General features: G+C 41.9%; 1 protein-coding gene across 1 annotated transcript in view; it reads right to left on the reverse strand.

The window, feature by feature from the left end:
* Positions 1-1,642: 1,642 nt before the first annotated feature.
* LOC129330054 (vitamin D3 hydroxylase-associated protein-like) overlaps positions 1,643-18,554 on the reverse strand; it is a 32,647-nt gene continuing 15,735 nt past the window's right edge. The window contains exons 11-16 of the mRNA XM_054979912.1: positions 16,637-16,736; positions 11,702-11,745; positions 11,149-11,188; positions 8,516-8,624; positions 6,771-6,916; positions 1,643-3,359 (exon numbers count right to left, since the gene is read on the reverse strand). Coding sequence (XP_054835887.1) covers positions 3,225-3,359; positions 6,771-6,916; positions 8,516-8,624; positions 11,149-11,188; positions 11,702-11,745; positions 16,637-16,736 — 574 coding nt within the window. The 3' untranslated portion in view covers positions 1,643-3,224. The remainder of the gene's footprint in view (positions 3,360-6,770; positions 6,917-8,515; positions 8,625-11,148; positions 11,189-11,701; positions 11,746-16,636; positions 16,737-18,554) is intronic.

Raw genomic sequence — 18,554 nt, forward strand, 5'->3', positions numbered from 1 at the left:
GTGATCACCTCTAAGGCGTTGGGCATGCAGACTGCTGGGGAGGGGGGTAACCACTGATGTCCAGTGTAGCCTTTTAACTGGACCTTAGATAGGCAGGTCTTGTCTTGGGCTCCACATCCAGGTCCACTACAAATTCTCCCTAGACCTCCCAGTACCCTGTAGCTCCTCTTTAGACTGGCCAAAATAGCTAGGCTTCACCCATCAAAACATATTAGACTTTGCCTCTCCCTCTCCCCAAGACCTGCCTCAGGCTCGAATCTCGGATCTCAAACAAGTACTAGACATTTTGATTTCAAAAACTGGCAACCCAAGAAAGAGAAAAGAAACATAATTCATTGTCATTGCAGTCTAGCCAATACTTTGAAAATTTTTTGAAGCCACTTACAGTACAATCCTAAACAGAGTTATGCCAGTCTAAGCCTATTGAAATCAATAGACTTAGACTGGAATAACTCTGCTTAGGATTGCATTGTTAGCGTACTTAAGAAAAGGCACCCAAGCTAGCTTGAAACTGGCAAACCTAGATTGCCTTACTCTCTTTTCAAATTTCACCCCTATCAATCCAGGTAAACTCTTGAGAAGGTAGAGATGCCTTATCTTCAAGCCAGTTAGCAGCCTCATTTTGCAAAGGGCTGATAATTCACATCACAGACAGCAGATGGTGCTTGAGCTCTATATTTGAGCAATGCTCTAAAATCCCTGTTCCTCAAACTTTCCTTCCAGAGCTGGATTCCTGGTCTTGCAATAGGTAGGATCTCTAAACATTTTCTTTGCACATATGCAAAATTATATTTTCAGTGTTTTTTCTTTGAGAATAATGAAAGATTATTTTATCACATGAAGCTTCTTTAAATGGCACAATTTAGGTAAAGGCCTTATTATGTCATAGTCTGGTCCCCTCCCATCACCATCATTTAACACCCACTCCCATCTATAAGGACTGACATGTATTGCTTATATACCCTGGTCTCCAAACTCCACAACCTAGCTCCTGCCTTCTAGGCTATTTCTCTTATCTGACTCCCTTTCTCCAAACCAAAGGTAGTCAGACCTTACAAACTTATGCAATCCCATCCATCCTTTGCACTGTTTCCATTTGGGTGGACCCACACTCTGGAAAATCCCCAGGTCATAAGTTACTAACAAGATGTTGAAGAAGAGAGCAGACAATGCTGCAACAAATAAATAAGGGAAGAATAAGTGGTAACCAACCACCATGCAAGGAATGTGTTTTTCCGTGTATATCTTGTGGAATATTCGTATATACATTGCCCAGAGTGTGGTCCTTTTTACACATCAGTATGGGGGATGGAAATCAGGACAACACCCATGGGCATCATCACCTGGTCTCCTTTGGTTGATGATATTTTTGTGCACAAAGCCCATGCATCTACAATTCTCACACATACACATTCTGCATGCATAACTTTCCAATTTGCTACCCATGTTGATGTTGAAATGGGCTAGGAATGGAGCAGTATGCTATACACCCTTCTTATGTGTTTGGATCATTGCAAATGTCGGTTACTAATGCATTTCATTAAAGTTAGAGCAAATACAATCACAAGAGCAAGCAGTATATTGCTGAAAATAACTTGTGCTTTTTATAGCCACATGTAAAATGATAAAGTTATAACGACTAAGTTACATACTGTTAGGATCCCAGCGCATGATTGGAAGGCACATGATACAGCAACTTAGTGGAAACTAAGCATGTCTAGGTCTAGCCAGTGTTTGGATGGGAAGGTTTCCTGGAATCTATGGATGCTGTCTTGAGGCCCATGAATGGCAGACATTCATTTTTAAGGTCAGCAAAGATATGATTACAGTGTAAGGAGCTGCGTTTAGTCAAGTTTCTGATTTTCACATTAATTTTCAGGAGGGACAACAGCCTGTAGAGTTGGATCCTTCTAGTTTTTCTGCAGTTGCAAGAGGAAGGAGGTACATTCTTGTCCAATTCCCCCTCCTAACTGCAGACCCATCTAGCCTGGCTTTTGCACACACAGGTCACCTGCTCACCAGCAGAGTTCTTTCAGGGCCCAGAAGAGCCCTCCTCCCTCTGGCAGGATCCAAGCTGTATTGAATTAAAGTGGCCATAGGACAATACAATAGAACCCAAGCCAAGCTAAGCACATTTGTGTCTCTTGGATTTCCATGGGAGAGTTACTAATGGCTTTCTTTCTCTTATGAATGTTCACTCTAGTTTAGATGTGTCTTTAGACTCTAGTTTAGATGTGGCCTTTATGGAAAAAGTCTTCTCTAGGCAGAGGAGATTTTCAATGAAAGTGATGGAGCATGTTGTGGCAGGATTCCTGACATGCCTGCCCTTGACTCCTTTTCAGTCAAGCTTCAGGCCTTTTTTTAAAAAACAGAGAGACATTTGCTGCCGTAGTGGACCATTTCCACTTGCAGACAGACAAAGGAAATGCCTGTTTGGTCTTTCTTGATCCAGCATCAGCCTTGAGACTGTAGACCACTCAGCTCTGTTACATTGTTTTTTTTCGAGTGGGAATGTCAGGGTAACTGTCCTGAATGGCTTCAGTCATTTCTGTCAGGACACAGACAAAGAGTCATCACTGAGCATAAAGAATCCTCAGTTGTGAGTTCTATTTTGCAGTGTTTCACAAGGCTCCATTTTCTTGCTGATAACTTTCAGTATTGGGCAGGTTGCTAAATGAAATCATCTCAAATGTAGGGTACCAGTGTCATCAATATAATGACATCCAATTATATAATTTCATTATCCAAACCACCAGAAGTGGCAGTCTTTGGTGTCGGCCAATGCCTGGGAAAACAAGCTAGAGCTAAATTCAGATAAAATGGATTTGATAGTGATTAGAAAGGATGGTGTTCTCAAAGGGATTGTGTTGCTAGCTTTGGATAGGATGAGCTTCTGTTAACTGATTCATTTAAGACTGTGAGGGTGGGTTGTGCGATCCCTCCTTACTGATAGAAAAAAAGATTGATAGGGGAACAAACATTGCCTCTTATTGATGTGGTGTGGCATTTATCACTTTTTTGAGAACCAGCTGATGTACAAAAGTGTTAACATGCTGGCTGGTGAGCTGTAAAAAGCAAATGTTTCAATAAGAGTAGGGAAAAGCACAAAGCATGCAGGAGCCAAAGGAATGCTTTTCTTTTGTGTTTTTTTCAAAACAACATTGAATGACAATTCATACTGTACAACTGTATCCATTCAAGACAAATTGCCTCCTATGCCAAATTCATACGGCCTTCTTCCCTCTCCTCTCACAGGACAGCGTCTCTACCTCTTTCATGAATCGAAGGCATAATTCCTCCTGCCATGGTAAAGCCACACACTGCACAGCCACAGGAAGCCCCACTGCACCTTCCACAGCCTGCAAGAGACATGCAAAGAGGAGAGTTACCACGAATGTTCAGGGCCTGTGTCCCAGCCTTGTAAAAACCATGCAGCCTCATTCTCTCCATGCTTAGTCTACAGTAAATTCCATTGTGGTCAATGGGGCTTAATTCCTAAGCAAACATCAACAGGGTCACACTTTTAGAAATGTAGGCTGTCCTTTCATAGTAGCTTAAAGCTAGCTGAAGCAGAAGAGACTGCTGTGCAGATTTTTGCTACCAGGGGAAAAGGAGTGTGTATGTAAGCATGCATACAGCTCTATATATACCTGCTCTCTTGGGATCAATGCTAAAAGGTAGTGTCAAATACAAAAGACACAATAAATAATAAAAATATCATATATTTTATACATGTGGAGTAAACATGCAACACTAATCAACCAGGATGGATTAAATAAGGCTGTTATTTAAATAATCCAGGCATGATATTTTACCCAAAGGGGCCTCCTAGTGAGTTGGGGGAAATTAGCAGCAAGGAGAATTAGTGAGAGGAAGGGTAACTTAGGTATCTTTTAGTCTATGTATATGGGGATTGTCCCAACTACAGAACTCCTTCAATAAACAGAAAGATGTTCAATCAAAAGGGTTTTTTATTGAAGATAACAAGAATCAATAGCATACACACACAACATGCATCCAGAGCTAACTAGAAAGCAGTGGTGAAAGTTGGATAGAGTTTGAGGGTTCAGGTAATATTTACCTATCCAGATGTCCGAGAGAAAGAGAGAAGCAGCATTGAGCAGCCTTCAAGGTGGAAGGGACTTGAACAGAGGTTCCAGGATGGAATGCTGGATCCAAGCATGCACACAGTTTGGGGCTCAGGGGCATCCTACTTTATACCATTGATCCTATTTTGGGGCAAGATTGCACCTTCTACCCCAAAAACAAAGACTTGAGTGGTTGGTCCCAGGGTGGAATAAAGGATTGTGAAGTTGTTTCTGGGGCGAGACAAAGAACTGGCAAACCGCCCCCAAAGTGGAACAAGATGCTGGTAAACCATCTCTGGGGTGTAACAAAGCATTATGACAATTTGATTAAGTCTTCCTGGGTGGAATTAAAGTTATCAAATTATGACTGATGACCCACGAGGGGGTGGGTGAGGCTATCAGTCCTTTAAATCGCTTAAGAAGAGGGGAGTGGTTAAGGTAAGATCTCTGGGGTGGGATGCATTGATTAATTCAGGAACTCTGGAAAAGCCCCATTGTATCAGGATCCTTAGCGCGCCTCTGGGGCAAGGGAGGGGGTCAAACTGGCCTCGCCTGTTTCTCCCCATGTTTGCACATTCCATCTCCTAGGTGGGATCTGGCTTCCTGCTTGGGCAGCAGCAGCCATGTTTTTCTGCCTGCTTGGACAATAGCTTCCATGTTTTTCTGCCTGCTTGGGCAGTAGTTTTAGTGCTGGAAGTAGAGATGGGCATGAACCGAAATACGAACCAAAGTTTGTGACGAACTGGGCCAGTTCGTGGTTTGCGAACCGGTGGTTTGTCAGAGCCCATTTTCTGACGAACCGCCACAAACTTTAGGCTGGTTCATTTGGTTCGTTTTTTGGTTCGTCACTGCAGACAGCGTGGCGCTGATCAGTTTCCTAGGCAACAGGGGACGGACTTCCTGCAGACCATCTGCTGACCCGGAAGTGACGATTTACTGGCCTGGATGTGGTGTTTTCACAAACTAAATGAAGCAGTTCGCAAACTGGGGCAGGTTTGTGAAAGTTTGTGGTTCGTGAAATGCGACGAACCATGAACCACACGGTTCAGGTTTTTCCTATTCATGCCCATCTCTAGCTGGAAGTACATTCAGAGAAGGGGTTCATGGCATATCCATAAGCCTTCTATTATTATGGGGGTGGTTATGACCGCCAACAATATCCCCTTCCTTAATTTTAAAGGTGAATTCAAGCAACAGCAGCAGGTTTTTTGGAGGTAGATTAAGGACTGCATCTCTTGACTAAATAATCTGTAACTTGGTCTCCTATATGTGGTAAAATAAATGCAATTCCGGATTTTCTTATTAGAACAACAGAGGTCATCTCAAGTCACCTAAGAACAGAACTTACCACCCATAACATTCTATTCTGGAATTAAAACAAATTTGCTCCGAAAGCATAATAGTCTTTGTAAATGTTGATGGTGATTGTTTTTCAAATATCCTCTCGGCAAATCAATATTATCTAATTCTTAATGCAGCCAGAACTGTGTATACTTAAATCCAGAGATTGGAACCATGAACAGACAAGATAGATCTTTCTACAAACCTGAAAAAAGGTCCAGGTTTGCAGAAAAATCTGAAACCTAAAAAAAATACACACTGTGGGGTTAAAAAATACCCAAACACTGTAAGTAGTGCCTGTAACTTTAAGAAACAAATATTCTGTATGGCTGTTGCTAGGCAACTACAACAGTATTGCCACTTGAAGCCTTGATTTCTTGTCAGTAAAAGGCAGGGGGAGGGTGCAGGGCCCTTTCCAGAGCTGTCTTTGCCTTTGAGGCAAGATGCATCCGGACTAAGCTTGGTGGCATCACCAGGTAATGTGCTATCATGCAACCTGCTTGATTCACCCAGGCCTGGGTGCAACTGTTCACCCAGGCCTGGGTGCAACTGTTCAATAACTGGCTTGCAACTGTTCAATAGCAGCCACCCTTCAACAGCCAGTGTGGTGTACTACTTAGAGTTTCAAACTAGGATCTGGGAATCCCAGGGTTGCCATGGAAGCTCATGGGGTAACTTTGAGCCTCCCACTCTGGCTAACCTACCTCAGAGAGTTGTTGTGAAGATACAATAGAAGAGAATGATGCTTTGGGTCCCCATTGTGGAGAAAGGTGGGGTGTAAATGTAGTAAAAATATAATTGAAGAGGGGGGAGAGTTAAAAGTTGGATGGGTGGGAAAGAGAGAAAGAAGCAGGGGAAAGTGAGGCTATGGAGGCTGCCAGGAGGAGGGAAAAAGAAAATAGTGTGGGGAGGAGGCTACAGGGGGAATGGAGGTGCCCTTTTCAAGCCCTTGCAGATTCTGCACCATGTATCATCTCTTCCCTGTATCTCCCATTAACATTCTGTCATATTACGTCAAATACTTCCCTTGTCATTAGGAAACAACTAAGCATGGTGACATCACATGTGCTTCAACTAAATGTTACTTTGGTACAATCATAGGGTAGCAGCAATACAGTAACGCTCTGACCTGCAGTCGGCATTTGACAGAAAATGTGCAAATTTTGCCATGTTTAGATTAGTTACAAGATTTTATATTCTCTACAAAATTTGAAACTTGCCTATTTCAGTTAAATGAATTATAACAAAATCCATTTCTGAAAATCAAGTGCCAAATTTGAGGGCTGTACACTCTGACATCAAATTTCAAATTCTGAAGTGTAAGAAGTCACTGAAGCAGACCTTTTTCAGTTTCTTGTCCCAGGGATCACCATACTGTCCTTGATACTGCTGCAACTCTTCTTCATCATCCTCTGACACTGTGGTGACTGGCACAACTCCAGCAGGAAAGTTCAAGACATTGTATAACATGGTAGATGAGACAGCAGCTGAGACAGAGAACATGAACAATAGAGCTATGGTAAAATCCGAGAACAAACCACAATAAAAGTCATCTACCAACATGACTGCAGTAGGACTTGCCATCTTTCTCTACGTCTTTCCAGTACAAGTGGAAAATTAATGATTTTAGAAAGAGTTTGAAGCCCACCAAAATTTCAGCCTTGGCATTGTTTCAGTACTCGCCACAATTTCTTGGCTTCGCTAGACAATTGTTAACACAGGCTTATGAGCATGGGCAGCAGCTTCTTTTGCTTGTTTTTTTTTGTTTTTTTGCAAATGGGCAATTCAGGATGGCAAAAAAATCCTTGTGTCAATTGTACTTAGCTCTTCTTTGTCCTTTTCTTTCTCTCTGATCATTTCCAGCAATGTTCCTTTCCCCTCCTGCAGTCATCTTCTCCTGCTCCTTCAACACTGAATTGTTCATTCTGCCCTACTCATTCACAACCACACTTCCTGACTCTTCCACAGCAGATCAAACTCAGCAGAATCCCTAGTAAAAATGCCCTCCTAACTGGAATTTCACCATCTATGTACAACATTCAGCATAAAAGGAGGTCAATTATTCTGTCAATCTTCTCCTTTCAGGACCTGATTTATAAAGTATGTTTCTGAATTATACCTGAGGTCCTGCAAGTACAGATCAAGAGGCATGATTTAAAAAATCTTGTAGAATATCTATTCCAAGGCCAACTTGTAACTGGATCAGATAGATAAATACGGACTATGAATCCAGAACTAGTAACGATACTACAAGAGGGAAGATGCAGGTTAAGAGGAAAAAACATGGTAGAGCAAGGGCCAAAGACAAAGAATGCAGAGTAGTATGAGCACCACAGAAGTAGAGATCCTCATGCATTTCATGCCGAAGATTCACGTGGCCTGAGAAGCTTTAAAAGGGTGGGACTAGAACCTAGTTATCACTGTAGTAATAAATCTGAACTGCTTAGTGTAGGCTGGGGCTTCCATGACTGAATACAAAAAGCTCCCTCCACAAAGAAAGTTATATATCTGCATGTTTCCCTCACTGGATAAACAGCAGGACCAAGGTGGCCAACAGAGGCTGGGGAAATGTTGTGGGAGAAAAGGATTAAAACATCTATCACACTGTGCAGCTACTTGCTTTTAAAAGTCCCCACAGGAGATCTGCTCGTGGATGTCTCAGTGTCAAGCCTAGACTGACCCTCATGACAACCAATGCCAGTGAACTTGGAATTGTAAACAGTAGCTGCTTTGTCAATTTACAGTTATGTTTCCACTTGGTCTGCCATATAGGCCATTTTCAAACACCTATAAGCTCTGGAAAGCGTGCAAAATTCAGCACGACGGCATCTTCATAGTGCAATTTCTGATGTCATCATGCCATTAAATGGGAAATCATGCTATGAAGACGTCGTCATGCAGTGAGTTTTGCCTGATTTTCCAGAGGGTTTACAGGTGTGTGAAAACTGCCATAGACTGGCAGAACAGATTCAGTTTCAGAAGAAACCCAAATTCAAATCCATTACTTGATGTTCATAAAAGTCATAGCGCTAAATAACATGGTACATATCCAGCTTTCAACAATGTACCCAGAACATGAGACTTACCCAGTAGCTTTCCAGGGTATCTAAGAGTGAAGGCAGGACCCAGAACTGGACATAGGACAACATCTAACTTACACTTCCTCCATTCATCAATAAACTTCTGACGATAAACCTGATTGTGAAATGCAACAATTAGAAAGATCTGGCACAATTTAGTTACATTCCTTGAAACGCTGCAGGGGTTCCTATCTGAGGAGAACATTATTGAATTCACCTCCAACCACCATCAAATGCATGTCTTGGTTGTTTTGCTTCTCTTTCATCAATGAGCTACGTAGGATGTCTCAATTGAAAGCAAATCATTTATGCTCTCAGTGAGTGCAGAAAAGAGGATTAACACACATTTAAGGGAGCTTCTCAGGGCCTAGGCCGTTTAAGGCTTCATGGACTCGTAACTAGACATGGGCACGAACCCAAAAAATTTAATGAACCAGCGGTTCGTGGTTTGGTACCACCAACGAACCCGAACTAATGAACCAAAATGAACTTTTCCCGCTGACGAACTGGTTTGAGGTTCATGGTTTGTGGGCATCAGAACAGCCCCTGTTGGACTTTGAGAGGTCATATTCCCAGGGAGTGTTTAGCAGGCTCTCCTCCAACCAGCATCCAAGTTTGGTCAATATTGCAACAGGGATCTTGGAGTCATACCTTCTCCAATCCAAGGCCCCCAGGAAACTCCCATTCGATACAATTAGAGCCACCAGTTGACGTTGGCCCAGTGTACAAGGGGTTGGCCGTCAGAACTGCCTATCAGAGTTTGTAGGGATGAGATTGGAGTGCCCATGGCTACAGAACACCACCCTTCCCCCTCCCTCCCCCCCCGGGGTGTCTTCTCCCATGTAACCAATTGTAATCAAGTTGCAGCTCCATGGTTGGAAGGAAGACCTGCCGATCAAGGTAAGCTGGGCTTCCAGGGCGACAGAAGGAGTGCAGACAGAGTTCAGGCATTCCCCCAGCTCCGTTTCCAAGGGAATTGATTGATGGTGCCTGACTGTCTGGCTTCATGAACCGCGGGCAAACGCAATGAACCGGGCTTTCCAACGAACACTGGTTCATTGGCCATGGACACTCACGAACCGCTGGTTCGCGAACAGACGAACAGGCAGTTCGTGGGTTTTTTTTGGTTCGTAATGCGGTTCGTGCCCCTGTCTACTCGTAACCTACACCTGTCAATGAGTGCAGAAACTATGATAAAAGCACTACAGATATCTGAGCAAGATTACAGAATGGAAGCTGCGCTGATTGCTAAAGCTACAGAACTATTATCAAGGACTGACTATACGCAAAGTCCGTTCTACTAGAGTCGCACTGAAAAGAAGAGCTGAATCACAAAAACTAGCATTGAATCTGAGAGAAAGGTATAGTCATCCAGGTGCAGCCAAAACTCAAGTGCATACCAAGGCTGTAAGCCAGAATGATCACAGGAGCTGAATCCCCTAGAAGATGGAAGCCCCAACTCCATTATCATCCTCAACATAACAAGGTCTGCTAATTATAGTTTCAAGCTTGTACAAATTCAGTCAACATGCCCACATCTTATCTTCAGCCTGTCCAACAGAGAGAAAGCACAGGGATTGAATGGACAGGTGAAAGGATATTGAGCAGCATGCCATCTGTTGACTGGGCGGTCCCTACCACTATCTCTGCAGAAGGTGTAGATCTTCTGTGTTCCTGTCCATTGCTGCAGCTGTTTCTGGCTGTGGGAGATCAGTTGTGGGAACCACATGGAGAAATAGTTGCACCTGTCCCAGGAGCTGAAGAAAGAGCTGAAATTGCTCTTTCTTCCTGTTCTGCACATGCAGTTCCTCTGAAGGGGAGAGGGCAATTTAATCCCCTTGTTCATCTTTGCTCCAGTCCACTAGTCCTCAGGGCTATGCCTCTGTGTGGATCCCTGAGATTTCAGGGGTGACCTTTCAGGGGTAAGAGTTATGGAGGGGGATGTGGGGAAAAACTGCTCAGTGTATTTTTAGGGTTCATGTGGAAATACATCCTCTTCTTTCATCTAAGCAATGAACCTTAGAAAGTCCATGGTTTCCAAGGCCAGTATACACAGAGTTCTGCTAACATTACTACCAATTGCCATTGGTTTTCTGCAAAATTTTGTTTAATACCTATGTTCATGTTTAGGATACACAAAGCCAATTCTACATCTCAATGCCCATTAAAACATAGCCTGGGGGCTTGGTTCTCCACTGTGGTGTATGGTGTAAGCCGAGTGACACTTGAAGAAAAAGCATGGCCCAGAGGGCCTCATGAATTTAGTCTAGCAGCTCTTGTACCCCAGTTTTGCTTATAAGAAATGTTTCCAGTGAGAGCTAAACAACAATTATGCAACTTAAGTCCATTCTTCATTTGTCAAAAATGTGCATTTTCTTGCAGGTTTAAAGTTTATGTAACTGAGTTTTGGGTTTTTATGGTGCAAAATTCGCACAGGCTGGACACACTATGGACATAATAATTCACAGCCAGGAGAAGAAGCAATCTTGACCTTATTGAAACTAAATGCAGCTCTTTGAAGAGAAATTCATGTGTCTCAGCTCCTGCTTTGCTTTCTCAGTACCATTTTCTTATTTTCTTTCTTGGTACAGATTAAGCTTTGTTTTCCCAGTCAATTGCATTCCATTAAAAAAAGTTACCTTCACTTTGTCATGCTGCTCCCACAGGGACTGTACAGATCTACAATAAACAACATATATCTGTCAAATATATTAAAATGACAGATTGCCATTCTGCTGGATAGGTAACAAAAGTGTATGCATAAAACATTAGACAAGGATTGCCAGATATACTTTATATTAAAGTTTGGTCTATACTTTAGAACATTAAAGTCCCACAGAACATAAGAGATTCCCACTGTAGTTTCACACCACATCCCAAGTGCCCCTAATTTTCAAAACTTTATCCGACATTGTTATATTAATACCTGGAGCAATGTAAGAAATAAACCAGCCCACCACTGCTGACTAACTTCGAGTTAATTATTGGGGCTGGAATATTGCTCAGTGACACTGAAAACTCTACTCAAAGTTACTTATATCATCCTGCAAGGGGCCTGCTTCTGTAGATTTGTAGAAAAATACTAAGGTGGCAGGCCACAGCTGGCCCCGGGGACACTGGCGCACACTCCATGTTTACCCTCTCATTTCCTTTTGCCTGAGATGCTGGTGGGCAACATACTGAGCTTCTTACCTCACTCCACACAATGCATCCAGATGGTTGGCGAATCGCGGAAACTGAAGTGAAAACAAAAATAGGTAGAAATCTAGACTCTTAATTTCATTATTAGAACAAGGGCTTATCCACAAACAATAAAGGGAGGTCCAAAGAACTTTTTAAAAACTCCAAAACTTAGATTATTAGTCTTACCCACTGCACTTGACATGACCGAGAGAGGGAAGGAGAGCGTAAACATCACTAACAAGAAGCTAACATATGATTTTGGATTTTCCCCTTAAGGAACAGAGTTTTATATGTCTTCATTAGCAGAAACAAAAGCTCCTGAACAAAATGAAAGAAAATCATGGGATTCTTTCATTATAGGCTGTGTAAGTAAGGAATTTGTTTCATTTTCATATTAATTACTATAATTACAACACACCCCATTTTTGTAATATTGTAATTAATACTGAAAGAAATACATAAGTGTACCTCAAGCTATTTTCACATAACCATCCTTTACAGTCCATTACTAACTAAAATTCTATCTCAAGACATTACTCTACAGTTCTCTCCACTCCGGAGGCATTCTACTCCCTTTTGAACCATGATCAATATATCCACTTTATTGCTTTATTCTAGCCACTATCTTTATTTACATTCTACCCTCTCTGCCCATGTCAACATTCCACACCTCAACTTCCCTCCCATCAACAAAATTTCATCCCACATGGCTGCCCTGCCATATCATCACTATCATCTACCTTAGCTACCTTCAGTATTCCCATCCTAATGTACAAATCTTCATTACTGTCATCTCATAAAACAGTAATTGTAAATTCCCTTGTTTTTGCATTCACCCCTCGACGCTTTCTCTCCCTGTGTAGTCTTACTCTTTACCACATTGATTTCATGGCTCATCCCCTTATAGTTCATTTTCCTATTGTGAAAGCAAAGGTAGGTTTTAAAAATTTGCACTTAAATCCTCTAGCTGTTTTTTCCTGGTCACAAGAAAATAAAACATTTGAAAGCATTGCAATGTGGATTCTTCAATTACATCCAGCCTCCAACCTTGCAGTATGGCTAGGGACAAGAGGCATTTGCACAATGATTAAAAAATTATTTATTTAGGAATGTATATAGCCTACTTTTTAGTTTTTACAAATTTCCAAAACAGAACTAGAGAAAACATTCATGTAAAATAATTAAAAGTAATGTAACACAAATATGACAGTTTCCAGATTCCCAACAGAAAGCTCATCTACTGGTCTCTGTTCTGTGCAGATAAATGTTGAGGAGCTCCAATTCAGAGAACATAAAGATCAATGTCTTTCCAGGGTAGCTATCCTAGTTGCAAAAACACTGACTTCACCCTGGCTAATACTTATGCGATATGGATATTTATTGGTGTGATGGACTGCAGTTGAAAGCAGGTTTTCTAGATGTGGAAATCAGGAAGCTGGGAGGAAAAGAGTTAACTTTAATGACAGACTGTTCTTCCTGATTGATAGAACCCAGCTGAAGGGCTGACAGTTGATTTCTGACAGGATTGTTCATAGAAAGTTGGTGAGTGACTCTGACAAGGAAGGTCAGAAAGGTTCCCCTTTGGATTGAGGGAGGAGAAAACTTTTGCCTTAACTGGAACATCACTGTCCTGAAGAAAAATTCTATTTAAGAATCCGTAATATAAATATCAGCAGAAGCTGAAGCCCATTTGACACAGACACCATATAACTGTGAGTGTATTTTGGCAAAAGTGATTTGGTAGTAGGTTAGACTCCCTTTCAAGCCAAAAGAAGTAGAGGACCCCAAGACTGCTGATGAGAAAACAGTTTTTAACTAACTTCAGGAAATGTGAGCTATCATAGGAAACTGTGAAGAACCATTGTTGCTGTAACTAAAGTAATAAGTAAAACACCTGTCACTAGTAAGAACCAAGAATATAAGAAACTAAGCTTCAAGGAAACTATTTTGCCTGTTACTCAAAGTGTATTCTATACTAACAACAAAATTTTATCTCAGCACTTTCATTCTCTGACTACACTTATTCAACCCCTGCCTGCTAAATAAAGTTATTTCCTTTTGAACATTATCCAGTGCCATTTCCAACAAAAAGGAAGAGGGCTCCTGCTTCTCCCCTTCAAGTTGGCTAAAAAGCCAAAATTATATCTGAGGGTGGGATCAACAGACTTTCAAACCACAAAGATTGACACTCTACTTGGGACTGTTCAGCAAAAGCAGGTAAACTGAATTTTGACAAGAAAATCTGCCTCACAGTGTGGGGAGTGAAGGGGGAGTCCATCATAGTTGGATATCAGCCAGTCACACTGGAATCTAAAGTCAACTCGTTGCCAACATGACCCAAATATGATATAACATGAAGCTGACCAGATCAGCAGAACCCAGCCAGAATTCTAGAAAACCTAAATTTAAGAATTTAGACCTGGAATCTTATATGTGCACATACGGATGCAAGATTGCCTCATGTAAACAGATATTGTAATACTTATTATTTACTTCATTTATACCTCACCTTTCTTCTCAATGGGGGCATAAAGTGGCTTAGATCATTCTCCTTTCTTCCATTTTATCCTCACAACAACCCTGTGATATAAGGTTAGGTTGAAAGAGTGTGAATGTTCCAAGGTCGCCCATTGAGCTTCTATGGCAGAGTGGGAATTTGAATCTGAGAGCAGGACCACAAGTGACGCCTGACACAGGTTGGACACTTGCCAGCTTCCCTCAAGTTTTGATGGGAAATGTAGGCAGCTTGGCGGAATGTTGGACAAGTGACAGTTGAAAAGTCCATTGGACAGCAGTCAGAGAGTCAAGCTGCAAGACCAGGATGCCTACATTTCCCATCAAAACTTGAGGGAAGCTGCCTAGTGTCCAACCTGTGTCAGGCGTCACTTGTGGTTCCGCTCTGAGTCTCCCATATCCTAGTCCAACACTTTATCTCTCACTGGCTTGTAAAAACAGCTGGGTGACAGAACTTTTTCTGCAAGTCAGCTGACTGGTCTTCTGTTCTCAGTTTCTACAGAAATTCCAATAGTCTCTTCTCACTTAACACAGTCTTTCTGACCCTAAAGTCTACACCCCTCTACTTTTCATAAATGTGATCCGCCTTCAACAAAATGCCTTCTTACATAAGGAAGGGCAGTTTTCATTCTTGCACATGTGTGTAAAGAGCTCTCAAGTCACACTCAACTTATGGCAGCCCCAGCAAGGGGGCTTTCAAGGCAAGTGAGAAGCAGAGGTGGTTTGCCAGTGTCTTCCTCTGAAGAATCGTCCTCGGTGGTCTTCCATTCAAGTACTGACCCTGCTTAGCTTGTGAGATCTGATGAAATCAGGTTATGTCATATTGCCTTCCCTCCTCCATTCCATTATTCAGGTAAATAATTGAAGAAAACTCAAGAATCAGACTAACTGATAAGAAAGTATATGTGTTTAAGAAAAACAGCTAAACTCCAGAATGTGGCAAAATAACTTTAAATAAGATTCCATAGGACCACAGTGCAAGAAATCAATAATATATTTTGAGATTCATATAAGAATGTATGAGGAGCTCTTTTGGATCAGACCAACATTCCATCTAGTCCAGCATCCTGTTTCATACAGTGGCCAACCAGTTGCCCTAGAGGGTCAACAGAGCATAGATGCCAAGGCCCTCCTCTGAGATGGCCTCCTGGCACTGGTATTCAGAAGTTTGCCATCTCTGAATGTGACAGTCCCTCTACTTCCAATGGCTAGTAGCCTCTGATGGACCTCTCCATCACAAATCATTTTAACCTCTTTTTAAAGCCATATCTTCTTGTGGCCTTCACTACATCTACTAGCAGTGAATTCCACAATTTAATTATTTTCTGAGTAAAGTAGTATTTCCTTATGTCTGTCCTGTACCTATTGCCCATCAACTTCATTGGGTGCTCCTGGGTTCTAATATTATGGGGGAGAGAGACAAAGTTCTGTCTATCCACTTTCTACACCCCATGCAAAATTTTATAAAGCTCTGTCACATCCTCCCTTAGCTTTCTTTTTTCTAAACTGCAAAATACGAGAGTCTTTACCTTTCCTTATGAAAAAGGTAATCTAATCCCTTGATTATCTTGGTTGCCCTCTTCTATACTTTTTCCAGTTCTGCAGTACCAGTTTTGAGCTATAATGAACAGAACTGTACATAATATTTCAAAATTTGGTGCACCATTGCTCTATACAAAGGCATTCCAATATTGGCTGTTTTATTCTCAATTCCTTTCCTATTAATCTCCAGTATGGAATTCACCTTTTTTACCGCTGCTGCATGCTGGATTGACATTTTCAATGAGCTATCCACTATAGCCCCATGATCTATTTCAATCTTGGTTTCAGCCAGTTTAGAGCCCATCAGCAGGTACTGAAAGTAGGGTTTTTTGTTCCCATGTGCCTCACTTTAAGCTTACCAAGACTGAACTTCATTTGCCATGCTGTTTCATACTCACCCAATTTACAGAGATATTCCTGGAGCTCTTCACAATCTGCTGCAGTTTTCACTATCCAGAATAATTTGATATCACCTGTAAACTTGGCCACTACACTTCTTACTACCCAATTCCAAGTCATTTATGAACAAATTAAATAGCTTCAGTTCCAGTACCAGTCCTTGTGAGACCCTACGGCTCAATTCCCTGCATTGCAAGAACTGTCCATTTATTCCTACCCGCCACTTCCTGTTGTTTAACAGTTTTTAATCTATAAGGAGACCAGTCTTCTTATCTTATGACAGCTAAGCTTACTCAAGAGTCTTTGGGGACATACCTTGTCAAACGCTTTTTGATAGTTTACGTATATAATGCACCAGATCACCCTTATCCACAAGTAGTGACTGTTGGTTACCCATATACAATTTTCTAACATCTTCCAAAAACATTATTTAATAATGCAGAAGAAAGCAAGATTAGTATTGTAATCCTAAAGAGTTACCAAACTCACCCATGGTTTAATGATTTTGGCCATAACTTTCTTTACCAAATTTGGGATTCTAAGGGAATTCACCTGGGGTTTAAGGCTTGGATCTACTATGTCTTTTCCACTGGAAGGCCAAAGAGAAAAAAAGGAAAGAAGGTTAAAGCAATCTAGTTGTTTTGTGCATAGCAAAATATGATTATTCACCAGAATAACCAAGGAAATTTTCTATGCTAAAAGACACAGCATTACAATAAACACAATATCCTAGCCACCTAGCCCAGTTTAGACATTCACTGCATGGCCATGATGAGCATTGTGCAATGGCAGGCACAGCTGCCCCTCCTACCCACCATGCACTTCAAACAAGCAGGCACAGTATCTGAAAGCCCATGTTATGTAACTGCTTGACCTACATATTTTTCCACTGTCAAAAGAATGGAGAAGGAATCACCTCAATGGAGAAGGAATCACCTCCATTACACACACTTATTTTCAGACAGTGGAGAAGAAGGGCACTTAACACCATCTCAGATTTCTGAGGCTTGTTTCTATGATGATGATGGCACTTATATACCACTTTTCTAGACAGATTAGTGCCCCACCCAGAGCAGTGAACAGTGTTATTATTATCTCCCCAATACAGCTGGGGAGGTGGGGCTGAGAGGAGTGGCTTACCCAAGGCCACCTACTGAGGTCATGGCAGAAGTGGGATTCAACCAGAAGAGCACTGATTTGCACCCGAACCACTTAACCATCAGCTCTGTAAGGCAATTAGCCACGAACCCTTTACACACAAGATGTGAGTTTTGTTTCAGGGTACATTCCGCCCTATAACTGGGCTCAGTGTGTGTGTGTCCTACTCACATACCCCCACTTGATTGGGCTTCTTCTCCCTGTGAAGCGCTTGTCATTTTGCTGCTCCTTCGTGAACCTCCTCCTTCCCTCTGAGACTGGCAAATGTCACACTTTCCCTGAAACCGCATTCCCATTTCCTCACTGTTTTCCTAGTTAGCTCTGTGTGTATGCTGTGTGTGATTTTCTGTGTGTTTGCCTTTTACTGCTCTGTTAATAAAGAAAACTTTCCTGTAGAACATCTGCTTGTTTGTGAGTTCTCTAAGGGAACAATCCTGGTATACATAGGTGAAGATTCTCCCGTCCCCTCTCTCACGGCGTCTTCTTAAATGCTAATTCCCCCAACTCACAAGGAGACCCCCCCCAATTTGGGCAACATGATGGTGGTGGAAAATGCTGTCAAGAAGAAGCCGACTTACGCAACTTTATAGGGTTTTCAAGGCTTCAGACTATCAGATCTGTTTTGCCATTGCCTGCCTCTGCATAAAGACTCTGGTCTTCTTTGGAGGTCTCCCATCCAATTACTGAAAAAGCCAACCCTGCTTAACTTCCACAATCTGGTGAGATCAGGCTTGCCTGGGCATAACTCTGCTTGGGATAGTAATATTGTTAGAGGCAGCTCTTGGACCATGAACTGACTCCCACTGACCCAAACCAATGTGCAGCCATTTTTTGTCCCTACATGTTTCTCTGGAGTCAGTAAGAGACAGTTCCAGAGAACAGAAAAGAACTGGAATGTAGGCCTGAGAGATGCTTATCAATAATAACCCAAAGTTATAGATGCCTGTGAGAGTTATGTCATGGAAGCTTTAGCACAGTTCATATCTTCCAGGCTTCAGCAAGTCTTCAAGAAACCCATAGATAAAGGGAAGAACAGGAATGCCTTGATTTTCTTATCAATAAGTGTCAAAAGCAACACTACACACAATGTCTAGCAAGCATCTTCCTCAGAGACAGGGGCAGCCCCTGGCCCCAGACAATGTAGGTCAATCAAGAGATGGGGTATAAGAGTGAATACAACCTTTGTTCTGGGTGGCTTTCTTCTCCTAGGACATCAGCTTAAGCTGATATAGCATTTCTCCTTCTACAC

Source organism: Eublepharis macularius, chromosome 5 (assembly GCF_028583425.1).
Source record: "Eublepharis macularius isolate TG4126 chromosome 5, MPM_Emac_v1.0, whole genome shotgun sequence".
Taxonomy (NCBI): domain Eukaryota; kingdom Metazoa; phylum Chordata; class Lepidosauria; order Squamata; family Eublepharidae; genus Eublepharis; species Eublepharis macularius.